Raw genomic sequence first — 27,001 nt, forward strand, 5'->3', positions numbered from 1 at the left:
TGATGGCAAATTTGTGCTTATATAGAAGTCCAGTATCTTATACACTGGGGTTAGTCTGTTAATAGGATGCAGTCTTGGAGTTGATCTCATGGCCACACACCTTTTTTTTTTTTTTTTTTTAAACCATATATAGCTGGTCTATGCATTGTGTTGGCCGCATGCTGGTGAGGGTAATGGGAATGTATGCTCTCTCCCCTGTTAGCAGCATCCTACCAGGCCTGGTTGGTGCTGAGAGAGGGAACTGGCTGCTCTTCCCTGTGGCATTCCCAGCTTTGCTTGCAACCCTCCACATCCCTTCCAGGCACCTAGAAGTCCTGGCATAAGGGTCAAAACCTCGTGTCTCTGGTTGAGGCGATGCTTGCACTGGGGGCCTGCACCCCTGAGCAGGACAGCCACATCTTGGCAGGCATGAGGTGCATGAGCACGTGTCATTCCGTCTGTGGGGCCACGACTGACTGAAATAAAGAAAAAAATAATGAAAGGGATCTTTTGTTTCATCCAAGCCAGGAGGTTTGCCAGTTAGATTCTTTATTTTTTTTTAATTTTTTTAAGATTTATTTATTTGAAAGACAGTTATAGAGAGAGGTAGAGACAGAGAGAGGTCTTCCATCTGCTGGTTCACTCCCCAGATGGCCGCAACAGCCAGATCTGCGCCGACCCAAAACCAGGATCTTTCTCCAGGTCTCCCACGTGGGTGCAAGGGCTCAAGGACTTGGGCCATCTTCTTCTGCTTTCCTAGGCCATAGCAGAGAGCTGGATCGGAAGAGGAACAGCCGGGACACGAACCGGCGCCCATATGGGATGCTGGCGCTTCAGGCCAGGGTTTTAACCCGCTGTGCCACAGCGCCAGCCCCAGATTCTTTATCTTTAAAGGGGGACTGACAGGCTCAGTCAAGCTAGATTGAATAGGCATCTCCAGGTCAAAATATGAATTAAAGGGAGAAGGAAATAACATAAAAAGAGATCTGTCTTGCTGGAGCTATGGACTTCCAGCTCTGGGGTTCCTGATCAGCGTGGGGAAATTTTGTCGTTCCTTGCAAATAATCTTGCTTTCATTTTTGCACTCACACGACATATTAATAAATGAATGAATGAAATATTGGCTATAAGCATCTTCAGAGGCAGAGAAGTTGTTCTCTGAAAAGAGGCTCCTGAACAGTAGGCTATTGATCAGTGTAAGCAAGACATTTCTGGGAATAGATAAGGAATGCATAGATAAAAACATGAAGGATTGTTCAAGGTTGCTGCAGGTGGCCAAGACAAAATAGACCTTGTGTACACATCACCCAGGTCAAGTTGACCTGGTCAATAAGATTAATAACTCCATCCAGATACTCCTTAGACAAGTCTCTGTAGGTGTTTCTCTTGAATGCTTTGCAGGCTTTTTAGGAGCAGTTTGCTCTCAGCTGCAATATATCATTATTTCTATCATCTTCCTCACCTCTCTAGTTTAGCCATACGTGCTATGGTAATATTTTATTCTTGTTGTTGCCTTTCTTCCTATCCCCAGGAATCTCTGCCTCTTCTCTGCGTTGGGTCTTTCCAACACTTCCTCTCTTTCCTGGGGCTCCTTTTCTAGCCTGTGCCATTATTTTTTGTTCTGAGGATAGAGCAGCAATTTCACAGTTGTATTTTTTTTCTCTTAAGTCATTCTTTATCCCAGTCTGCTTTTCAAAGAGCTTCCAGAATAATTCTTCTCAAAGAGCCTTATCCACATGTTTATGAATCTGTATAGTCTGTAGCACATCTTAGCCTTATTCTGGCATTCAAAATCATCTCATTAACGCTGTCATCTAAACCGTCACGACCACCATTATCCTCGCGGATGCTCCCCAAAACCACAACGGCAAGGTCAGGTGCAAGATAGAAAAAGGCACCCCAGCCTTAAGATATTTGACTTCCATCTGTGGCAAAATTGTTGCTATCAGCCAGGGTCCCATCAGGAAACAGATGGTGTGTTCAAATTGGGTAATTTAAGGACAGTTTAATGAAATGACTATTTACAAAGCTATGGGCAGGATTTAGGGAAACAGATAATAGATTATATAGTATCTAAGGACTTGTGACAGAATCCATTATCACCCACTAGGCACAAGTTCAAGGTCGAGGCATAATTATCACAACCCAGAGAAAGATGGCTATATGGAAAGAGCTGTTTGGCAAGAACTGTGACCTTCAGATGAGGGTCAGAACTAACCCATGGTGAACCAACAGAGAAAATTAGGGTCAGAAATAACTCCCCATCTCACATTTATGACCTATAAATCCAACCAAAAGCCAGGGGCAATGCAGCCCATTGACACAGTTCACATACGGGAACTTTATGGAACACAGAAATCTGGAAAAGTGTAAATAGTGGATCAGGAGGAGTAAATAGGAGACCTTCAATATAATTAAAATAGTAAACATAAGTCTACGATGACCCTACAGTTGCACAATGCACAACCAAACACAGTAAATGAGTCGCCACACTATGACCGTAACTACCTCCACTTCTAAACGTCAGTACACTCCACTGCCTAACCTTTACCACCAAGACCATGCTTGACCCAAAGGAACCTTTGTGTAAATTAGAAAATGACACCTCATTCCTCAAGAGAACCGCCTTCCATCTGATGGAAAACTATTAGAACATGCTGAGTGTGTTAGAATAAGACATCTTAGAAGTTATTGGCCAGAAAGTGTTTATTTTTCTTATATAAATCTGTGATGGATACAATGTAAAAGAGGCCCATGGCTCCTGAAAGGAGGTAGGAATGCCTTGGACCCATTCCCTGGGGGAAACAAGCAAAACTGGTGGAAACCATTAAAACAACAAAACAAAAAGTCTCTGGTAAGACATGTTGCAAATGAATAAATGTTTACTTAAGAAGCTCTTCTAAAATTTGATTTTAAGGACAGAGAAATTCTATAACATTTGAGCCATGATCGACTTCTACCCTTTTCCTTTGTTCCCTTTGCAGCCCAGCCTGATAGGAGCTACACCCTAGGCCGGTGTGGCCAGTAGAGCTCTCTCTCGGAGAGTTACTATATCTCACCAGAAGGGGTAGGCCACCAGCATTTCTTTCCGCCTTGATTCCTGGATTGAAGAAGCTGAATTCCTGGCTGACAGGTTGAGGGCTCCCTTCCACCACCCAGTTCCTACTCATAAAATGGAAGCTCCACCCCCAAAAAGGGAAAGTCAGGAATACTGACAAAATCACCTCTACCCCCAGCTCACTCACAGGTCAGAGGTTCTACCCTGAGAGAGACAAGTCAAGAAAGCCAGACGCCTGCTCATCACCCAGAATACTCACTTAGATATTTCGACCAATAGGAGAGGGTGCTCATAAGAAATTAAAAACAATGGGCAACAAGCGCTTGGGCCCTGCACCCGCATGGGAGACCAGGAGAAGCACCTGGCTCCTGGCTTTGGATCAGCGCGGTGCGCCGGCCATAGCAGCCATTTGGGGGGTGAACCAACGGAAAAGGAAGACCTTTCTCTCCGTCTTTCTCACTGTCCACTCTGCCTGTCAAAAAAAAAAAAAAAAAAAAAAAAAAAAAAAAAAAAAAGGGCAAAGACACAGACCACCTAGCTCAGTTGAGAGGACCAGGGGAAACAGCAGCTAAGAGCCTCCCTGGGATCATTTAAAAAAACACAATATTCAAAAACTACCCTTGTGCGCGCGTGCTCTCTCATATTTATATATTATATATATAAAACATGAACTTAGATGTGTCAGACTGCTACAAAATCCATGCAGCAGAGTATTTTTATAAAACAATAGAGCAATCAGTCAGTAATTGAAGGAGCCTGCCAGATCTGGAACAGTACCAATGGAGGCAGACAGCTTAACAGGGAAGTCGGGGAAAGAGTTCTGCTAAAACCGCCATCCACCAGGGGATCACGGGCACGTCCAAGTCTGCACCCTCAGAGGATCAACACCAAAGGGTTCACGCAGCGCAGTAACCAGAGTTCTCTGAGATAGTCCAGCCAAGTCACTAAAGAAATAAGCCAACAACAAAGCAAGTCCTAGAGATGAGGAAGGGAATCAGTAACCGGAATGCCCACAATACATTACCTAAAATAATTTTCAACAAAATTGCAAGGCAGACAAAGAAAAAGGAAGACATGATCTATATACAGGGAAGGAAAGTAGGCAGTGTAGGCAATGGAAACTTCTTGTGACAGGGCCCAGATGATGGATTTGATAAAGAATTCAAGCCTAAGCACTTTCAAATAATTGAAGGAAATAAAGTAATATAAGGTTATACAATCTCCTAAAAGGACATCGGTAAAGAGTTCAGAGTTACAAAAAAAAAAAATTTGAAGACAGATTATTATGCCATCTGAAATAGAAAAAAATTATGGAAAAATAATCTCAGAAAACTGAGACAGCGTTACATGCACGTATGTATAATGGACATGTCAGAAGAGAAGAAGCTTGAAGTTTTCAGTCACTAGTTCCTCGATGTGCAGGGACAGTCTTTCAGATGTGATGCTTTTTGCCTGGCGTACAACTCACAGCTGTCCTTGGCAGCCCTGAGTTCACGGCCACAGCCGCCACGGCCGCTGCCGCCGCCACCACCACCTCCACCATCACCACCACCATTTCTTCAGCCCTTTTTCTTTTTGTATTGATCAGTTCTGTCCCGCCAGACCAGTCTCTACACTGTCATCAAGCTTGTCTTAGTCACTCTGGATTATAGATATTTTCCCCTGAAATCTCCAATTTCTGGATTATCTTCTGGGCTCTTTTTTTTTTTATCAGCACAACTCATCATTTCTTCCAAGCCTCTCTCTGTATTTTTAATCTAATTGTTTATATTGCTTACATTTTAGGTAGTTATTTTCTTTAAATATATGAATAATATTTATTGAATGCCTATTTAGTACGATTCACGAAACTTAATACTAGTAAAGAAAAAAGATCCTGCCCTCATTAGCCTACACACAAGAAAGCAGCTAAGTGGTATAATTCTATAGCAAGAGGTGCCATGTAGAATGCAAAAGCAGTGTAACAGAGGTTATGTGGGTCAATATTGTCCAGAGAAGATGTCACTGATAGGTGAGCAGAAACTGTATGAGACAGGTAGACAGAGGTGAGAGTATGGAGAAAAGACTTTTCAGGCAGGAAAAACAGCAGGAGTGATGAGCTTGGGTAGGAAAGTTCACGGTGAGTCAGGGGAAAAGCCAATAGGACAGTGTGACTGGAAAGTGGTAAACCAGTAAGGAGGGGGTGGGAGTGGGGAGTGGGGTCCTCCATCATAGAGGGCCATGTTGGTGTGCTTTGTATCTTTGAATGTCAGTCGGGAAATTCTAGACACTGGCCACTTCCTAAGGTAGCTAAATCCTGCCTTACCTTCCCTATGCAGGGCCTGCCTGCCCAGAGAATAAAGGGCAGTTCCCTGCCCGGGCCTCAGAGTCCTTGTTTTTTGAAACTGAGGAGCATTGAAGACAAGGGTGCGTGGCAACCATGGGCTAGAAACAGAGATAGGCCACAGAGAATGCTGGGATCCCAGTGGGCTGACAGGTCAGAATACATTTCATTGTAATATTATCTACTACACACTTAATTTGTGTCATGTTCTTTGCATACCCAGTGACTTTGAAACTTTACCAAACCCTGTGAAGATTTGTACATTTATCTTAGTTTCAAAATTTTGTATTTAGTTGTTTGAGAGACACAGTCTATATATGGGTAAAACAATAAAACAATGAACTTGACAAAGAACCAAATTGGGACAAATTTAGTTGAAGGATCGAGTTGGTTTTTTCCCACAACTCTAGAGACCGGGCAGCCCTCAGAACCGCGACTTGTTCCAGCCCTCCAGGACTGCAGTTTGGTCAGACAGCGTTCATCCATAGAAAACACAAGCGTTGTTCAGACAGCCTGACTGGTTAGAGCTCAGTGCTCTGCCTTGTTTGATCTGGGCCACCTGAAGCTGGCTGAAGCTCAGCGCCAAGACTTGGGCTCAGCCACTTGCTACAAGAGTTTCCTCCTAAGCTGGGCTTTTGGCTCCCTCAGTCCCAAGCAGGTTGCAGTTTGCCACAAAAGGACTCAAGTACTGAGGCACCTTCAGGCTCAAGGTTAATTTCACTTAACAAACTAATAATAAGCATTCCTAAGCTCTGTAGAACATTTGTGCTAGGAGCTTCTCGTTGAATTCCTGTGACGATCCTGTTTTTACGTTTTTCTCATTGACAGAAGATATTTGGCTTAGAGTTTAATTAACTCTAAGCTTACTGGATGAGCTTGGCTGGTTTTTAAAAATAACCCCCCAAATCAACTCCAAAAGAGGTATTTGCTTTATTTATTGTCCATTCTGCCAGAGCTCCTGGCAACCTCAAGGGTCTCACATGACCCAAAGTAGATAACAGAATATTCTTCGAGATTTTTCTTAATATCCACAAATGAGAAGAACTGGAAAAGGAGTAGTCCTAAACCTGCTGGGCCTGCAGGGGCTTCCACAGGGCTAAGGACAGGTGGGAAGCCCCCTGGGGTGCTGGGAATCCACTCCGCCCCCCCGCCCCAACTGCAGCATCTTGACTGAAGTGTCTGTGGCAGGAAGCCCCAGAGCGGTAAAACCCTGAAGCCTTTGATCAGTGGCTTTTCTGAGCATCATCCCTCCCTCTGCCTGCCTGCCTGCCTGCCTGCCATGTGGAGGGTTGAGAAATCTTATTACGGGCCTTTCAAAAAAGCTCCGTGGCATGGAGCAGCTGCTTCTGGTGTGCGAGAGATTACGCGCGAGTGATGTTGGCCAGGGGGCCCTTGCCGGCTCGGGGCTCCGCTGGGGAGACGGGACTTCAAAAAGCAAGGCTCTCAATTAAGGAAACAGCCTTTCCTGGTTGTGGCTCTGAATTTCATTTCCAGTGCTGGCTCCTCTGGTTGATGATAAGAAGCAGGGATAAGAGCCTGCTTGTCGCCTGAATGGCTTCCTTCCTGTGAGAGGAGAAGAAAAGGAAAGAAACAGATTAGCCCACACTGCAGGCCCCTGGCTGAGCTTCCCTTCTGATAAATAAATAAACGGCAAAGAGCCTTTCACCACCTTAGGCTGTTTGGCTTTCTCTCCTTGCACTGCCCCTTTCAGGTTAATGTTATTTTTTAAGGTTGACCCTCTGCATGGTGGGGCACTGTGCCCTTTCTCTATAGAAAGCACTTAACGGAGTAAATCTGCTAAGAGTCAATGGTAACCAGACATCCATTAGAGAGGTCTATTTACATGCAGTCACTGCTGCAGATTTTGAAAAGCATAGCATTGAAAGAAAAAATTGCTGGAAAATACAATCATTAGAGTCCCTTTTCCCTCTTGGTTCCACCTCTTCATAACCCTCCAATCTGCTGAGCGGGGGAGGGGAAGACACAGGGCGACATACTGTGGACAGGCTCTGGAAGGCAGGGCAGGGTGCCTGGCGGGGGACAAGTTTAGGAGGCTACTGGTTCCTACCATTTTCCATTCTGCTGGTGTGATCCAAGGGTCTTTTCCTTCGGCGCTCTTAGAATTGTCTGAACAGTCCAATTTAGAATAGCTTCTTTACACAAGGCAAGATGGCTTCATTTGAAATTTGGGATGCTATCTTGCACTTAAAGCTGATGGCGTCCTGAGCCAGGTAGTAGCTGACAGAGAGCTGTGGGACTCTTACATCTCCTAACCCATGTGCACAGTGAATCTTTCAATGCAGAGATGATGCTGTTACTCTAGTGTCTTTAAAATCTACACACTGAGGATTCCAATTTTTACTTTTAGTGTATTTTATAATCTTTACATGGTTAACACTGTTGGTAGTAGAACCCTTTTTATTAATGGGAAAAACTAGTGGCAAATTCAGGTCATTGCCTTTTCCTGGTCTCATGCATTTTTGGATACAGAAGTGGGCTGTTGGTCTGATTTATAGAAACCACACAACTGAGAAGGTATACAGTACCAATGCTTTCGTCTCAAATCACATACTAAAGTAGAAAGTCTTAAATATTATAGACTATAAAATTAATAAAAATTCAGATGCCTTTTGTGTTGGCAACCTAAAGCAAAACAAAAATCTATTCAACAAACATTCACTAACTATGTAGATGCTTCTGGGAATACTACGGTAAATTTAATATGAATGTCAGCATAACACGTAGGTTCAACCAATTTCTTTTTTTTTTTTTTAGATATTTATTTTATTTGAAAGAGTTAGAGAGAGGTACAGCCGGGGGTGGGGAGGGAGGGAGGGAGAGGTGCGGGGGGGGGGGTCTTCCATCTGCTGGTTCACTCCCCAAATGACCATAATGGCCAGAGCTGAGCTGATCCGAAGCCAGGAACTTCTTTAGGTCTCCTACATGGGTGCAGGGCCCTAAAAACTTGGGCCATCTTCTACTCCTAGCAGAGAACTGGATTGGAAGTAGAGCAGCCAGTACTCGAACCATTGGCCATATGGGATGCTGGTGCTGCAGGCTGGGACTTTAACCCGCTGTGCCTCAGTGCCAGCCCCAGGTTCAACCAATGCAATGTGTGATAAATTAATTAGGAGTTCACACAAAAAGCCCTTGAACATATGTTGTAACCAAAAAACAGCTCATGCGGCCACAGGCTATGCCAGTTGAAGATTAATATCTAAGGAAAAGCAAGCGATGGCTCAGTGCTTGCTGTCTGGTGGACCCTTGTCTAGAGTATGATGTTCGTTCTGAGCACTGTAGCCCTCTACACTCGGCTTTAAAAGTCAACTTTGACAACCTAGGAAGGTACTTGTATTTGGGTTAAGGGTCTTGCAAAACATCAGGAGGGACAGTTGAGGTAACAGACTGTTTAACTTTGATAAGATCAAATTTAAGGAAGATCCAGTATGACAGAATCACAAAACTGTAGAATAACACATGGTGTGAACTGAGCTAGCCAGTAGATGTAGTACGCATGTGTGCATTTGGTGTATTTCTGTGTGGCTTAGCCAAGTTCATTCACCAATTTTTTACATACAAAATTATACATGAAGGGAAAACCAGTGTTATGCTCGAATTATTACTGAATATATCAATCATGTTAGAACAAATTTGCAATTTCAAAATAAGTTGTTACAGCAGAACTGACCTTTGAGCTTGAGATGTCTGTCATGCAAATAGAGATACTGACTAGCCATTTGTCTAGAATTTACAGAAGAGGCAAAGACTGGAAATATAAATAAAGGCTTCATCAGCTTACACATATATTTAAATCCATGAAATCATCCAGGAGTTGAGTATAAATTGAGAAGAGACTTGTGAGATATTTAACGAATTCAAGGAGCCTAAGAAAGTGACCTGGCTATAATAGTAAAACTGAAGATTGTTCTAGAAACAAAGGGACTAATGTGTTTCAAGGAAAAGGAATGATCAGCTTTGTTAAATGCTACTGGTAGTTCAAGATCAGAACAGAGAATTGGTTGTTGTATTTAGCCATGCAGATTTCATTGGTTATCCTGAAAATAACAATTTTAATGGGGTAATAGGAAGAAAAATCTGATTGCAGAGGGTTCAAGAGAGAAACTGGAGACAAGTATTAGATGATTTATCAAGGAAAGCAGAAAATTGGCAAAAGTACTATGGGAAAGGAGATCAAAAGTGATTTTTAGTTGTTGTTTTTTTTTAATTATAGGAGAAAGTACAGCAACTGGTATGCTGCTGTAAATGGAAAAAGAAAAAATTGAAGATGGCCCAGGGTGAGAAAACATTTGCAGGTTAGTATAATGTTGCTGTGGATTCATTCTGAGAGGAGCTCTCTCTCCCCAAGTCATCAACTGTTGCCTGTGAGGCAGAGGCCTGGAGTGACAGGCTCTTATCACACACAGATTCATTGTGTTTGGTAATCTGTGTGGGTTTCTGAGAGGGGGGTATCTTTCCCATGTTTAAGTGCTTAAGAGCATGCACCATGCCAACTGTAGCCAAAGGAAAGACACACACAGCACTGCTGTCATAACAAAACTAATTCCTAGCACCTCAGCAGCTGATGGCATTCTGCAGGGGGTTCCCTACGTTAGACAAACAGACAGTAGTGTATCAGATCATAAGTATGTCCTGTGCTTAGTGGGGGACTTCCTTGATTAGTTAGGTCAAGGCCATGTGCCCACAGGGTGTCTCCAGAGCGTCACCTCTCTCGAATGAGGGAAGATGACTTGGTTCTGAATTCTGGGATGATCAGTCCCTTAAGTGAATTCGCCGGGCGAACCGAAAGTAAAAGGAGGAGCCGAGAAATGGCGTTACGCTTCTGGGTGGTGTGTGCCTAACCTGGGGTCACTTAGGTCGAGGACAAGGACAAGGAAAGGGGCGTAGGAGGGGGTTCTGTGCTCACCCTCACAGAACTGAACAGCACACAAAACACCGAGGGGCCTACTTGCCGAAATCCAGGGGGGACTTCGCCACGTCTGACATGCTGTCTCTCTCTGTCACGTTGGGTGCCAGATGTTGCTGTGGATTCGTTCTGAGAGGAGGAGCATGGTGGGGGCAAGAGGCGCGGAGTCACCACACAGAACCAAGAGTTGGGTGAAAGCAGGCCAGAGGCGAGCAGCCCCAGGCTCGTTTATTTCAGTTGGTACAGCAGCTTATGTAGCCGAGGCAGCCAATCCAATCAAGGGGTGGTTTATGCCCTAACCAATCACAGCCTGTTGCCAGGCAGGCTCCTTTGCCAGGTGAGTTCCGAAGCCATTTCCTGAGTAACTGACGCTTGCTTGCCAGCAGCCATCTTGGCATGGCCTTCTCATTCCACCACAGTATAAGAGAGATGGATGGGATCCAAGGCCCAAGTAGAGGGGCTGGGCACAGATAGTTTGCAGACAGTTGATATGTAGTAACAAGAAGGAAGCCAGGGGTAAAGATTTGGGTGCAGGTAGGTATGTACATGAGAAGGTAGGAGGCCTTTTTTCTCAGTGAAATAAGTTCATCAACTGAATACATATTTGGGGGTTGGGAAATTAAAGTAAGTTCTTAAAGTTTGACTCAGTTTTCCCTAATTCACTCCTATTTCATAGAAATGTAATAATATGATGGATATCAGTAAGGACCCAATGGAAATTAATGTTCACATGAGGATAAATGAAGTAATCATATACAGTAATTAGAACAGCACCTGGCACATCATAATTCAATTATTGGTAGTCATCTACTTATTTTTCCTGTTATTGTTGTTATAGCAGTCTTCTTTTCAGAAAGTAAAGCAATCTTCAAATGGAGGAGGGGAACTTACTACTGACCTAATATAGCTTCTTACAAGAATATTTCATTACCATTTACCAACATGAGCCTCTGCTTTTAACTTAATCCAATTTGTACACTGCTACACCGACTATGCGGTCTATGTTATGCACAACTCTAGGGGTGCCATTCACAATTTGATGACCCAAGTTGAGCTTTCACAGAACCTGATTTCCTTTGCAACCATAGTCAGTCTTACGGGAGACATGCCATCCAGTCAGATCTTTCCCTCGTATGGCTATAGAATGTTGAGAGTTTTCTTTTTCGTGAGTTGGCTAAGCTGGGAGATGTTCCACCCCAGTGACCAGTAGATACTTACTTACATCTGATTCAGTTGTATTTCCATACCTGAACACATTGAAGGATGCCCACAGCACTTCCTATATTTACCTACTGCTGCTTTTCTTATTTATGTTCCTAATGCTTGAGTTATGCACTTGCCAAGAATACTGAATATACCCCTAATCTGTTTGTGAGATTTGTTACTGACTATAATTATGTAACATAATGTATGGTATATAAATTAATGATAGATGAGTATCAAAACACAGTCAAGGGGCCAGTGCTGTGGCATGGCGGGTTAACGCCCTGGCCTGAAGTGCTGGCATCCCATATGGACACCGGTTCTAGTCCTGGCGGCTCCTCTTCCCATCCAGCTCTCTGCTATGGCCTGGGAAAGCAATAAGAAGATGGTCCAAGTCCTTGGGCCCTTGCACCCACGTGGGAGACCTGGAAAAATCTCCTGGCTTCGGATCAGCACAGCTTCGGCCATTGCGGCCATCTGGAGAGTGAACCAGCAGATGGAAGACATCTCTCTCTGTCTTGACCGCTCTCTGTAGATCTGTGTTTCAAATAAAATACATCTTTTAGAAAAACCAAAACACAGTCAAATGATGTGGAAAGCACTGAAGAAAGTCAAGTATGAGTATTACACAAAGTTGAGATCAAATTAACTTTTAAAGAAAACTTTATAAAAATAAAAAATCATAAAAATTTAGATTTAAAAGCATCTCAAGCTCTCCTTCCACCATAAGGAAACTTAAGCTAGAAATTGTAGACAATATACCGTGAAATATGTAAAAACAAAGAAAGAAAGATACTATGAGCCAGGGGCCCATCCTGGGAGACCCGGAAGAAGCTCCTGGCTCCACGCTTCTGCCTGGCCCAGCCTCAGCTGATGTGTCCATTTGGGGAATGAGCCAGATGAAAGATCTCTCTCTCCTCCTCTCTGTAATTCTGCCTTTCAAATAAGTAAATATTTAAAACAAATTTGGTTAAAGCATAACATGTTAAAAAGTATGTATACACATCTTAAGCAACTTATTTTAGCCAAAAGCATTTTAATGTGTATTTATTTACCAATCTGATCAGTGTCTGAATTGTTGTTCCTACATAAACCATCTCATATTTATTTATTTTTACATATTTTTAAGAATTATTTATTTGAAAGGCAAAGTTACAGAGAAAAAGAGGGAGAGAGGTCTTCCATCCACTGGTTCATTCCCCAAATGGCCACAACAACCGGGGCTGGGCCAGGCTGAAGCCAGGAGACAGGAGCTGCTTCCTGATCTCCCATGTGAGTGCAAGGGCCCAAGCAGTTGAGCCCTCCTCCACTCCTTTCTCAGGCCATTAAAAGAACTGAATCAGAAGTGGAGTAACCGGGACTAGAACCAGTCCCCATATGGGATGCTGGTGCTGCAGGCCACAGCTTTAACCCATGTACCACAGCGCTGGCCCCTTGTTTTTACATATTTCATACCATGTTGTCTAAAGGGTCTCCCACGTGGGTGCAGGGCCCAAGGACTTGGGCCATTCTTCACTGCTTTCTCAGGTGCATTAGCAGGCAGCTGCATCAGAAATGAAGCAGCCAGAACTTGAACCAGCACCCTTATAGGATGCCAATGTTGCAGTCCATGGCTTAACCCACTACACCCTAGTGCTGGTCCCTCATCAACTTTTTTTAGAAAAAAAGTTTTTTTTTTTTTTTTTTACTGGAAAAGTTGAGTGACAGATCTTCCATCCACAGGTGTACTTCCTGAAATATGTTAACAGTCTGGTGTAGGCCAGGCCAAATCCAGGAACCAAGAACTCCATCTGGGCCTCCTACATCGGTGGCAGGGCCCACCACTACCTTGGGCCATCATCCGCTGCCTTTCTAGGAGTTTTAGAGAGAAGTTGCATTGGGAGCAGAGCAGCCAGGAGTGGATACTTGTGTTCTGATGTGGGGTGCTAGTGTCACAAGCAATAGCTTAATCCACTGTGTCACAACACTGGCCTCTTTAATCAACTTTTTAATTTACCTACCAACTCTCAATCTTTTTGGTTTTAAGATTTGTTTATTAATTTGAAAGGCGTTACACAGAGACAGTTCACTCCCCAGATAGCCTCAATGGCCAGGGCTGGGCCAGGCCAAAGCCTGATCTCCCACATGTGTGCAGGGGCCCAGTCACTTGGGCCATCTTCTGCCTTCCCAGGACATTAGCAGAGAGCTGGATCAGAAGTAGAGCAGCCAGGACTTGAACCAGCGTCCATGTGGGATGCTAGTGTTGCAGGAAGCATCCTTACCTGCTCTACCACAATAGCAGCCCCCCAACTCTCAATCTTGATCCAATAGAATAAGAATGATTCTACAATATTTCTTAATAGCTGTGTATTTCAAATCCACTAGGAGACAAAATATGGACAATGAAGGAACTGTTACACCATGGCAAGCACCAAGTTGGGAGGTGAGTCTTGGGTCAGTCTGACCAGGAGTCCAGCGTATATTGGTGAAGGAGGGTGTTCCTTGATGCCCCTGTAGATCTAAACAGGAAAGTCTGAAGCAATTTAGCTGGTGTAGGAGGCTAGAAGTGTCCAAGGGTGGTAAGTAGACTGGGAGGTGAGAAGGGCCGGGGTTAGGCTTCACAAGTCACACCAAGAGCAGAGAGCAGCAGTGGAAGTGACCATGCATCCTGTGAGAGAGGGCTTTTCCCTACCTGCCCATTTTGTGCTCCTAATAAGGTTTGGGTATCTTGGGGCCTCAAGTCACTATCAGGAAGCAGAATGATATAAAAAGCCTTGAGGTATATCTTGACCCAATTTCAGAAAGAGCTAAAGATGCCAAGATTAATTCAAATTGTGAAAGATTTTGATATTAATTTTTAACATGTGGACCTAGCCTTGTTGAACAAAATTACTCAAAGTAGAAAAGAAATATTTTCTATTTTGGAAAGATTATTCCAGACATTCATGAGAGATTTTTCATACTTAAAGATGCATCCATATGCAGTGCCAGCAGGTTTAGGAAAAAATTTTAATTCCTCTTCAACTGCCACATCAAAAACAAACCTCACACACCCACCTTGCACTTAATCATTGTCTCCAAAGATAAATCACTTTTATAGAAGTCAAAGGCCTTTTATGCAGTTGGAGAATTATGCTATAAAGCCAGATGGATCACTGGTACAACAAAAGTCTAACTTGAGTACTTCGCTATATTCAAAATTAACTCTCCAGAGTTTTACGATACTTTCTTAGACAATTTAACTACTACTTAGGTATGATTGTACTTGGCAATCAGCTATTACTTTTCTGAAGACGTCCACTTACTGTGCATCAGAATTAAATAGTAATGGTAGAATCCAGATTTATTTTAACAAGCAATTTAGCAATCATATTCAGTTTGCTTGGACGGCTAGGAACTACCCTGCTGAGCCTCTCCTGTTCTTAATCCCTGCTTGGTGCTGTGGATCATATATGTAAAAGCTCTTTGAAATCAGTTTCTCCATCTGCAGAAGAAAGTGATGGTAGCAAATATATGGAAGCATCTTAGAGGCGTAGCAGACTGTCTTCCCAGTGTATTTGGGTTTCCAGCTTAGTAGAAATGTAACCACATGGTTTTGAGGACAAGTTCAATTCAAAAGAAGCTTCCTAATAATCTTAAAATTGTAATTGAAGCATTTTGGAATAGTTAAGTTGTAATCTTCCACTGATTCGTTGGTTTCCTTCTTTCGACATCAGACGTATCTGAAAGTTTTATGTGGAAGATGTAAAGAGATTTAATAACATTCTTTATAAAACTAAAGTAGCAATAAAGCAGTCCTTTTCAAATTGCTGGTAGAGAAGGATTGGACAATGAGTGCTGTGAATTAAAAGGAGGAAGTGAAGTAGGCAGGCATACAGGTTAAAATTGATTAGGTATGAGCTGGAAGACCACACCTTTGCCATGCCTCTGTGTGACCTTATCTCCCTACCTGGCCACACCTGGGTGCCCACCAACCAATCAGGTTGATTAACCACTTCCCTTTGGAAGTGGGTTAAAAGCCTGGGACTGTGTGTGTCCCAGCCCCGTCTCTTCTTCCCTGGCCTCTTGCCAGAAGGGAGCTTGTTGGTGCCCTGCGTCTCCAGGGTGCGTGGCCTAGGCTTCCTGCGTCTTCCAGGGTGCTCCTCCATGGGGCTGGTTCCTGCTGCTCAGTATGAACCCAGATTTACCTCTCTCTCTCAATAAAGCTCTCTCTCCTATGCATCTTTTACACTAAATAAAAGCTTAAAATATACCATGCTGCCTCGTTTATCTGTGCCAGTATTTAGAATTCTTCTCTAAATATTAGGCAAGAACACTCTCGGGCTTATTAATATTGGGGATTTATTAATAAGCATATGGTGAAATCATATGACACCCCAAATTCCAGTATCATATGTGGCACCCCAGATGGCACTTCTGGGGAACTTTAAGGGGCCACATTTTTTATATAAATTTTAGGGGGTCATCTCCGATATCAGGAGGACTGCTCCTGAGTGTCTTCTCGCCCATGTTTTACTCTCCATAAGAAAAGTATTACATCAAAGGGGCTCTTCTGAGAATGCCAGGCCTTCAATATGCTCAACATATGGGCAAAAAAATAATGAACTTGCAAGATTTGTACAGCCAGGTTACTGTCTAGCTTAGTCTTTCCTAAAGAGGCTTACAGCCTGACAATCTGAAATCATGGGCAGTGCTGGGTTCCATCACTCCCAAGACAACAGCTTTCACCCAGTAGAGAACAAAAAGATGCACCAGCTTTGTTCTTATCCTTTCCAGCATTGATTTGCTAGTCCATTGAAAATGCAGGCAGACCTGGCCCATCCTTTTCCCAAGGTTGTTTGTTCCCTGGCTCACTTTGTCCTGCTGTTGTTACAGGAAAACAGTGGCAGAAATTGTTACCTGGGTTCTTTGTCTCACATGGAAGAAGAATTTCCAAGCAGACAGTAGAGAGATTTAAAAAGATTTATTAGCACCAAAGACCTCCAGCCAGAGTGGCATGGAGAGGGGCTTCCAAGAGAGGAAAAAACCCAAAGGGACTGGTGGTGGTGGGGTTTTTGAGTACAATTTAGAAAGGGAAAAAACAAACCCTTGAAAATCAGATTGGCATTCAGTTACCAGGTGGGGACAAAACCCGAAGGACCTGATTTACAATCCTTTACCCTATCTGGCTTGCTCCTGATAAAACAAAAAACCTTCCAGAAGGGTGAGGGAGAAATCACCACTCCCTTGCTATTTTCATGGTAAATTTGGAGAGTCCCATGGAAGGAAGACACTTTGGTTTGCTAAAGATAACAGGGAGATTCCTAAGGAATCAGGACACTTTGATCTGCCAGAGATAACCTTTTATGGGGAGCAGGCACCTCACTATTACAGATTTCTACCAGGGAACCACCCTGCCTGCCTATTACCCATTGGACTCCTCACTGTGATGTCAAAGAGCTAGTGAGATCTGCCTTCAGTTTTATGCTGGTTTCAACTTTTATAGAAATTTATTTCTCATTAAAATATAGCACTTAGGGATCAGTGCTGTGGTGTAGTAGGTGAAGTCTCTGCCTATGGCACCAGCATCTCATATGGGCAACAGTTATTGTCGTGGCTGCTCCTCTTTCCATCCAGCTCTCTGCTTGTGGCCTGAGAAAGCGGTGGAAGAAGTGCATGGGAGACCCAGAAGAAGCTCCTGGCTCCGAATCGGCTCAGCTTTGGCCATTGTGGCCATTTGGGGAGTGAAACAGTGAATGGAAGATTTCTCTCTCTGTCTCTCCCTGTCTGTAACTCCACCTATCAAATTGAAAAAAAAAAAAAAAAAAAAAAAAAAAAGAGCTGAGGTAGGCAGGCATACAGGCTAAAATTGATTAGATTTGTGAGCCCCTGTGTGACTTTCACGCCCTACCTGATACCTTCACCACAGCCCTGTGTGACCTCATCCCCCTACCTGGCCTCACCTGGGTGCCCACCAGCCAATCAGGTTTATTAACCACTCCCCTTTGGAAGCCGATTAAAAGCCTGGCCAAGGTGTGGCCCAGCCCTTCTCTTTTGCTTGGCCTCTTGCCAGGAGGGAGGCTTGCTGTAGTCCTGTGTCACGCTCTAGGCTTCCTGGCCTAGATGCTCCTCCATGGGGCTGGTTCCTGGTGCTTGGTAGGAACCCATATTTACCTCTGTCTCTTAAATAAAGCTCTCTGCCTCTGCTTTGCTGCCAGTGATAAGGGGGTGGATAGCAGCTCAAGGCGCTGGCTGCACGTGGCTTTTGGCCTGCTCTCTGAGTGGTATGGGCGCTACCCTAGTTTCTAGACTTTCCCCTCTCTCCAACCTGAACTTAAAGCCCTCACTTTGCTAGATACCTCTTGCATTAAATGAAAGCTTAAACGTACCTTGCTGCCTCATTTATCTGTGCTGGTATTTAGAATTCTTCTCTAAATGTTAGGCAAGAACCCTTCCGGTGTCATATGTGGCACCCTAGATGGCGCTTCTGGGGAACTTTAAGGGGCCACATTTTTGGTGTAAATTGTAGGGGGTCATGTCTGATTTCAAACCTAGCAATTGTAGGTGGATAAGTTTGTGTCCTTTCCTTATTTCTCCCCACTATTCAAAGAGGTGGTCAGCTTTTTTTTTTTTTTTTTTTTTTTACAGGCAGAGTGGACAGTGAGAGAGAGACAGAGAGAAAGGTCTTCCTTTTCCCATTGGTTCATCCCCCAATGGCCGCCGCGGCTGGCGCACCGCGCTGATCCGAAGCCAGGAGCCAAGTGCTTCTGTTCTCCCGTGCGGGTGCAGGGCCCAAGCACCTGGGCCATCCTCCACTGCACTCCTGGGCCACAGTAGAGAGCTGGCCTGGAAGAGGAGCAACCGGGACAGAATCCGGTGCTCCGACTGGGACTAGAACCCAGGGTGCTGGCGCTGCAGGTGGAGGACTAGCCTAGTGAGCCGCGGTGCCAGCCAGGTCAGCTCTATTCTAATGGTCACCACACAGATTGGTAGCACGGCCAGAACAGAAGTAGCGTAGAGGAAGGTCAGCCTTTGTCTTATAGAAGCGATACACCAAGGAAGAGGCTCCTCCTTCCTTCTCTCCCCAGAGCAGAGGAGAAAGTCATGTCCTGCTTATAGGGAGAAAAAGGCAGACAAAGAAAATTGAGAATGAGAGATGGGGACAGAGTTGAGGTGTGAGTGAGTGAGGGCTCCAGGCAGGGGGCACCACTGCAGCCCTTCCAGAAGCTCTGGGGACAGTGGCAAAATGGAGCTTCTGGGGAAGGAACTCGGGCTTCTGAGCAAACGGCCATGTCCCAGGTGTGACATGGAAAGATCAGAGGCCCCCCAGCTTGCAGGCAATTTACAGATGAGAGCGATGGGCATCTCTGCAACAATGGTCATGGACAACCATGACCCCACCTCTCCTTCTGGAGGTCTTAGAAAGTCAAAAGCGTTGGCAGCTATTCTGGTAGGGTAGGGGAGATCAAAGTCCTCAGGACTACTGCATATGTTTTTTTTTTGTTGTTGTTTTGTTTTGTTTTACAGGCAGAGTGGACAGTGAGAGAGACAGAGAGAAAGGTCTTCTTTTTGCCATTGGTTCACCCTCCAATGGCCACCGTGGCTGGCACGCTGTGGCCGGCACACCGTGCTGATCCAAAGGCAAGAGCCAGGTGCTTCTCCTGGTCTCCCATGTGGGTGCAGGGCCCAAGCACTTGGGCCATCCTCCACTGCACTCCCTGGCCACAGCAGAGAGCTGGCCTGGAAGAGGGGCAACCAGGACAGAATCCAGCGTCCCAACTGGGACTAGAATCTGGTGTGCCGGCGCCGCTAGGTGGAGGATTAGCCTAGTGAGCCGCGGCGCTGGCCCTGCATATGGTTTTGTCCCATACAAAAGTGCCTGGGCAAGGGGCCGAGGGGGAAGGGAATGAAATCCAGTGCATTCTTCATGACCCAACTCCTGCACAGGATGAAGCATTTTTGTGTAGTTTGCCCACCCAGGATGTGTTTTGTGAGTCTACTGTTTGGAAGAATTTTTTTTTTTGGACATTATAGGCTTCTGGAGCCCTGAAAGTTAACTACTGTTATCAACCCAGCATCAGAGACTAATATAAGCTATAAACAAGTTCTGTTCTCCCACACTGGAACCATGGATGAGATCCATATCTACTCTATCATGTTTGCCAGGTCTATCTGATGAATTTCTGGGAAGATCGGATCATATATATGAAGTAACTGGAAAAATGTACTCATTTAAGGGGTTATTAACAACAGCTCTAAGCATCTGGGCCAGAACACTTATTTTTGTTGCATGATTCATTTTATCAAAAAGAAGAATAAAATTTCTCTTGATTGTACTTTACTTAGAAGTGAGAAGGGCTGGACCTACAAAATTGCATGTGCACTTTACGTAGGCCATTGCAGCCGACTTAGACTTGTCGTTCTCAGCCTTTAGACCATCTATTTGCTTAACACAGACAGTGTATCTTCAATGTAAAATAAACATTGACATTGGTGACACTAAAATAAAAGGTGAAGTACCACAAAGTGCTATTGTTTTCAGAGGACTTGGAAACGCCAACTTTCACAATGTCAAAATAATTTCTCCCTTTGGAATACCAGAACAGGTTTGAAAATGAAAATATTTTATTCAGGTAAAGCCAAATGGCCTTGCCCTATATTGTTGCAGTAAGTCAAGCCACATCCATAACACTGCATCCAGGCATTCTATTTTTGAAACTGAAACCAATAAAACTTCTATTTGGCTCCATAAAGGCCTTTCTCTCCTTCCCATTCTAGTCTCATTTTATTTTTTAAGCTTTAGCTAAAACCACTTTGTAGAAAAAACTTTTGAGACATGTGAATTCATTTAAAAAGTAGTTCTGTTGAAAAATATCTTTTTGGCATCAATTTTAATGAGCTGACGCCACCCTTACTCTTTTGTTTGAAGATGATGGAAATTGGTAGAAGGAAAAACTCAGAGAGGAAGAGGGAGGTCACTTGGAGCCCTCAAGACAGCCTGTGACCAAGTCTCAAGAGAGCAACCCGCAGTTACAGGAAGTGAGAAGCCTTTCTTCCCATACCCTTCTGCAGCTGTGCAGATCGGGGAGGGCACATTCCTGGAGCAACCTCTAGCTGACGACTCTGACCAACAAGGTCCCAAACTCTGTCCTCAAAGTTGTAAGAGTATTTTCTCATTTTAGAAGATGTTTTGCCGCCTCACCAATGAGAGGCAAGATGCTGCCGGGGGCTCCACCCCCTGAGCGCCTCAGAGTCTCCTCTCCTGGAGAAAACCACTTCCTGGGACTGTTCCCACGCACAGGGTGGAAGAGCGTGGTGAAACCAAACAGTGTGAAAAGAAAGCAGCAAACTGAAGACCTGCCAAACTTTACACATTCTTACCACCCGCCCCATTCTAGTGGAGGCTCACTGTCTCAGGGATTCTAACCAGGTTGGGCAGGAATCTACATTAGTAATAAAACTGTTCACTTGTTAGAGGAAACAAGATTTAATCCCCTTAGATACTGGGATTAATATATGTTATATATCATATATGAGAGGTCTTCAAATATCCGTAGAAAGTGCACATCGTGAAAACACTGCATGGATTTTTTTGCAGCAATATAAATATCTTTCAATTCTGTTTTCCACAAACTTATTGAAGCAAAATCTTATGTAATTTTATGACATTATGTTTTAATCCCCAGGCAACAATAAAATGTCCCAGCAAGATATGTTTTTGTCCTTCAGGGAAGAAATGTGACTTCGAACCTTTTTAATAAGAGACATACTTTGAAACAAAGAAATATGCTACATTGAGAGAGAAGTTTTGTTTCAGAGGTGTGAATGAAATGCTCTCAAAATTATTTTTCTTTTTAGATTTATTTATTTACTTGAGAGAGTTACAGAGAGAGGGAGAGAGAGAGGTCTTCCATCTACTGGTTCACTCCCCAGATGGCCACAAAATGGCTGGAGCTGAGTTGATTGAAAGCCAGGACCTTCTTCTGGGTCTCCCACATGAGTGCAGGGGCCCAAGGACTTGAGCCATCTTCTGCTTTCCTAGGCCATCAGCACGGAGCTAAATCAGAAATGGAGCAGCCAGGACTTGAACCAGCACCCATATGGGATACTGGCAACCCAGGTGGATGCCCAACATACTACGCCACAGCAGTGGCCCCAATTACAATTGTTTCTAACATTGCCATGCCCAACCAAACAATTTAAGGGCATGTTAACACTTATAGGTTACTAGGTGTCATTAGGTAAACTACTGGCTCCAAAACATTTTTTTAATGATTTATTTATTTGAAAGGCATGGGGCCAGCTCCACGACGCAGTAGGTTAATCCTCCACCTGCGGCGTCAGCATCTCGTATGTGTGCTGGTTCTAGTCCCGGCTGCCCTTCTTACAAACCAGCCCACTGCTATGGCCTGGGAAAGCAGAAGAAGATGGCCCAGTGCTTGGGCCCCTGCACCCGCATGGGAGACCGGGAAGAAGCACATGGCTCCTGGCTTTGGATTAGTGCAGCTCAGGCCATTGCAGACATCTGGGGAGTGAACCAACGGAAGGAAGACCTTTCTGTCTCTCCCTCTCACTGTCTGTAACTCTACCTCCCAAATAAATAAAATCTTAAAAAAAAAAAAAAAAAAAAAGGCAGGCATAGTTACAGAGAGGCAGAGGCAGAGAGAGAGGGAGAGAGGTCTTCCTTCTGCTGGCTCACTCCCCAGATGACTGCAACAGCTGGAGCTGTGCCAATCAGAAGCCAGGAGCCAGGAGCTTCTTCCAGGTCTCCCATGTGGGTGCAGGGGCCCAAGTCCTTGGGCCATCTTCCACTGCTTTCCTAGGCCATAACAAAGAGCTGGACTGGAAGCAGAGCAGCTGGGACTTGAACTGGCGCCCATATGGGATGCCGGCACTGCAGGTGGCAGCTTTACCCACGATGCTACAGCGCCAGCCCCCTCCAAAACATTTTAAGATGTCTTTGGGGTCTTAAAGAATGCACTCCTTCCCTGAGAAGCACTAGATCACTGGATGGTTAGCTTGCCCTTGTCCCCAGGAAAGCCAAAATCAGTCTATTTTAAACCCCTGTTTAGTTCAAGGAGATTGGTGATATCAGTGCCATGCATGAGCTTTTGCTAAATTGCAGGTATACATTTATATGGTTCTGATACATCTGACTCTTCACTCTGAAATCTTCCTAACAACAGGCCACTGTTTCTCAACTTTTTTTTTGTTCCCAAAAGGAACCTTTTTAGACATTTTCTCCCTAATCATTATTCTTTTCCCCAGAATATTAAAATGAGGAATACGATTTTGTCAGCTAGGGTTGCACCACGGACCATTGTAGTATTTGAACTACAGTCCCTGGTGAGGACATATGCATTAGTGCACGTCTACCAAGTTTGATGCTGTTGACTTGAGGGACCAGATAATTCTTTGCTGTGGGGGGTACAAGGTTAATGGCAGGATGCATAGGGTATTCCTGGCTTCTACCCACTGAGTGCCAGTTGCATTCCCCAAGCCCAGCTGTGACAATCCAAAATATCTCTGAACATTGCCAAATGTACCCTAGGAGTCAAAATAGCCTCCATCTGAGAGCCCCTGCATCAGACACCAAATAAGGAGGGTCTGCATCAGAGCAGAGAGAGCGGCATTTTTGACAAATTGTCGGAGAGATCATTTTTAAAATGGGATTCAAGGAAAAGGCTCGGAAAGAAATGCAGAAGGCGATAGTAAGGAGATGGGAGTGGGAAAGGGCACACCGCATGGGTGCCCGCAGGGAGAGGAAGGGCTGGGAGATCAGAGCCATGCCTTGCTGGGGGGCTCTTTCCTCCCCGCTCTGCCCTCTGCTCTCCAGTGCCCAAGCACTGAGGGCCCGATGGCAGTTTGTTCATTTAGGTTTTATTTATAAGTCTGAGGATTGGTTACTTGACTTCTAATTGTTAGCGCTGCTTCTTTGCGTGGCAGATTCTTGGGGAAATACTGGCAGAGCTTGTCCAGGTTTGGGCTGAGTTGCTAGGCAGCCAGACCTCAGCATAGAGCTGCAGTTATGGAAGTGAATGAAAACTTTGACTTCTGGCCAATCCCTTTCAGTAATCCCTCGTCTCCTCCTAATTGATTCCCAGCAAATTAAGAGATAGCCAACCATGTATAAACAGCCCCACCCTACACACACGCACACACACACACACACACACGGCATCCATTGTGTTTTAATCTGAGATGTATGCATCAGATTGTATTTGAAGAAAACTCCTTCAGTTAAAATAGAAACATTGATCTTTTAGGGAGTGGTGGTGACATCCTAGAGTCTCGCTTTGCATGCAGTTCTGAGGAAAGAGCTGAAGGTAACAGAACAAACACAGATGTTATACAGTCATCCCTTGGACTACACAGGAAACCCGCTCCAGGATTTCCTACACGTACCATAGTCCCCAGATACCCAAATCCCTTCTACAGAATGATCGGTGCTGCATATTACCTAAGCAATCCTCCTGTGCACTTCAAATCTTCAGGTTACTCCTAATACCTAAGATACTATAAGTTATTTTGTGTTTTTGAGAGAATAAGAGCTAAGTCCATACATGCTCTGTAAAGATGCAGGTTTTTCCCCAATTCTTTCCCTCATCAGTAGAGGAACCTGAGGATATGAAGGGCTGACTGCTCTGTACATCTGCCCTGTTGCATCTTATCTCATGAGCTCCTGTGGCTCTGAGGGATGCCATGTGACAGCCAGCTCTCAAGATGGTTTTGTTGCTAGGGAACCTGCTACTGATGGACCGGCCCACCAAGGCTGGCATCACCTGTACCCCTCCTGCTTTGATTGATTGATGAAACTTCTCTCTACCTGTAACAGGAAAGACTGAGATGATTTAGGAAAGCACAGCAGAAATGAGTAAGAAACCAGAGCCAGAAGAGAAGGACTGAAGAACGTCAGTTTGTTTTCCTGAAAAGGGAAGGCCAAGAGATGATTCAGTGCTGAAGAAGGAAGAAGATAGCTGATAGTTCAAGTGCTTTCTAGATATCATGAATCTAGTAGACATTTAATCTTTCCAGTTAACCAGAGTGGAAAGCTACTGTTTGGCCCCTCATGTTCATTCTTCTATGGTAATAAAACTTTCAACTGGCTGATAGCCACGGAAAATAAACACACATTTTCCAACCACCACTTTTGAGGCCTTTTATCTAAGTTCTGGTTATTGAGTTGCTGTGATAAATGCTTGGGGGTAGACTTTTTTAAACAATTTTTTAAAAAAATTTATTCTGCCTTTCAAATAAATAGACAGAAAGATATTCCATTTACTGGTTCACTCTCCAAATGACTGCATTAGCCAGGTATGGGCCAGGTCAAAGCTAGAAGCCAAAAACTCTATCCTGGTCTCCCATAGGGGTGGCAGGGACCCAAGTACTTGGGTCATCTTATGCTTCCTTTCCAGGCACATTGGCAAAAAGCTGGATTGGAAGTGGAGCAGCCAGGACTCAAACCAGCACTCTTACATGGGCTGCAAGTGGTGGATGAACCCTCTATGCCACTACTTAGGCCCCCTTTTAGGGGATTTTGAGAGCCTATATTCTGTGCTTCTGTTCTCCTTGCTGCTATCTGAACAGCAGACCGAGTAGCTGGACCAAAAGTAACCACAGGAATTTCAGGAGACCTTGGGCATGACGGTTCCTAAGGACAGAATCATAAGAGGAACCTTGGGCCTTATCAACATGGGGTGTCAGCCACTCTGGACCAACCTCCGCACTTACACATGAGAAACTAAAAACTTCTATCGTGTTTGAGTCTCTGTTATTTGGGATTTTTCTGTCACACTCAACTTTACTAATTCTGAACAATTACCTTGGATAACGACCAATATGTTCCTCTCCAGATGAGGAAATTGAAGCTTGGAGTTCTCAAATAACACAAAGCCACGCAGCTAATAATGTTCAGGATGCTTTTTGTCCAATGCCAAAGCACATGTGTACTATACTATGTTTAAACTAACAAGTAAATCCAGAACTGGATGGTGGAATGAAGCTGGTTATGCTGGTCTCCATCTCTGGGACAAAAAGAGACATAGGTTTGGGGCCAGAGTTGCGGCACAGCAGTTTAAACCACTGCCTGTGATGCTGGCATCCAATATGAGCACTGGTTTGAGTCCCTGCTGCTCCACTTCTAATCCAGCACCCTGCTAATGTGCCTGGTAAAGCAGCACAAGAGATCCAAGTATTTGAGGTTCTGCTACCCACATGGGAGACCTGGAAAGAGTTCCAGGCCCCTGTCTTTGGCCTGGCCCAGCCTGGGCCATTGTGGCCACTTGGGGAGAGAAAAAACAGATGGAAGACCTCTCTTTGTCTCTCCCTCTCTCTCTCTCTCTCTAAATTTACCCTTCAAATATTCTTTATAAAACAAAATATAGATTTATCTTACAGTAAGAGTTTGGTAGACCTATCTTTTCTCCTGCCCCCTAATTAAGAGGCCTCAAGCTCTTTGGTAGAATTTACTAACCTGACAATGAGGGATGATCCAAATTTATTCAGTCTTTCCAGAAATGTCCACTGGTATCTCCTAACCCTTCTGGCAGTGAGGACAAAGCAATAAATAAAATAACAACTCGTGCCCTCATACAGCTTTTTTTTTCCCCAATAGACTTAGGCAGTCAAATAATAAATTGATAATATGCTAGGTAGTGGTAAGAAGAAGACAACAAAGACAAGGGAAAGAGATAAGGAACGCAGGGTGGTAGTGATGGTAGTGGTGGGTGTCTGCCTAGGTGGTGCACTATAAATGGAAGATTCTGGGAAGGCCTCTCTGAGGAGGTGACATTTGAGTCAAGTTCTGAAGCTGGTGCAGTGAACAAGGTGTACATCTGGAAGAAGAGCACTCTGTGCTCCTTTATGAAAGACACACTTTACACAAAGAGCCAGAGAAGCTGAAAGTAAAAGGGTAGGAAAATGTAGACTACGTAACCTGTGAGTATAAGAAAGCTGGAGGGGCGAATGCTATGGTGTAAGAGTGAAACATCCATCTGCAGCACCAGCATCTCATGGGGCAGTGGTTCAAGTCCTGGCTACTCCAATTCCAAGGCAGCTTTCCGATAATGTCCCTGGGAAAGCAGCAAAAGATGGCGCAATATGGGCCCCTGTACCTACTTGGGAGACCAGGGTGAAGCTCCTGGCTTCAGCCTGGCCCAGCCCTGGCTGTTGCAGCCATCTAGGGAGTAAACCAGTAAATGAAGATCGATCGATCGATCGATCTCTCTCTCTCTCCCCACCCCCCGTAATTCTGACTTTCAAATCTTGTATTTTCTTTTAAGAAAAAGTTGGAGTAGTTGTATTAGACAAAGACTTCTCGTAATAATAAAACAAAGTGTCCAGGAAGACATAGTCATTAACATGTGTGCACCCAGGGACCAGCGCTGTGCCATTGCGGGTCAAGCTGCCACTGGGACGCCAGACTCCAATATGAGTGCTGGTTCTTGTCCTGGCTACTCCACTTCTGGTCCAGCTCCCTGCTAATGGCCTAGGAAAGCAGCAGCAGCAGGTGGCCCAAGTGCTTCGGCCACTGCCACCCATATGGGAGACCTGGATG

The 27,001-nt window shown here is 44.5% G+C and overlaps 1 protein-coding gene across 11 annotated transcripts in view; it reads left to right on the forward strand.

Annotated features, from left to right (window-relative positions):
- Positions 1–27,001, forward strand: part of LOC149127332 (uncharacterized) — a 304,837-nt gene that overhangs the window by 218,515 nt on the left and 59,321 nt on the right. For 6 of the 11 annotated variants that reach the window (XR_016231996.1, XR_016231995.1, XR_016232000.1 and 3 more), the window contains one exon: positions 9,592–9,673. Coding sequence is in view for 2 of the 11 variants with exons in the window: in XM_089330163.1 (XP_089186289.1) it covers positions 9,592–9,673 (82 nt within the window). In the remaining 9 variants the exon portion in view is untranslated. Of the gene's footprint in view, positions 1–9,591; positions 9,674–13,851; positions 13,910–17,082; positions 17,830–18,972; positions 21,155–27,001 lie in introns of those variants that run through there. The other 5 variants (XR_016231999.1, XR_016232005.1, XM_089330165.1 and 2 more) reach the window with 3 other exon arrangements.

Source organism: Oryctolagus cuniculus, chromosome 3, assembly GCF_051225735.1.
Source record: "Oryctolagus cuniculus isolate XC-2025 breed Fujian yellow rabbit chromosome 3, ASM5122573v1, whole genome shotgun sequence".
Classification (NCBI taxonomy): Eukaryota; Metazoa; Chordata; class Mammalia; order Lagomorpha; family Leporidae; genus Oryctolagus; species Oryctolagus cuniculus.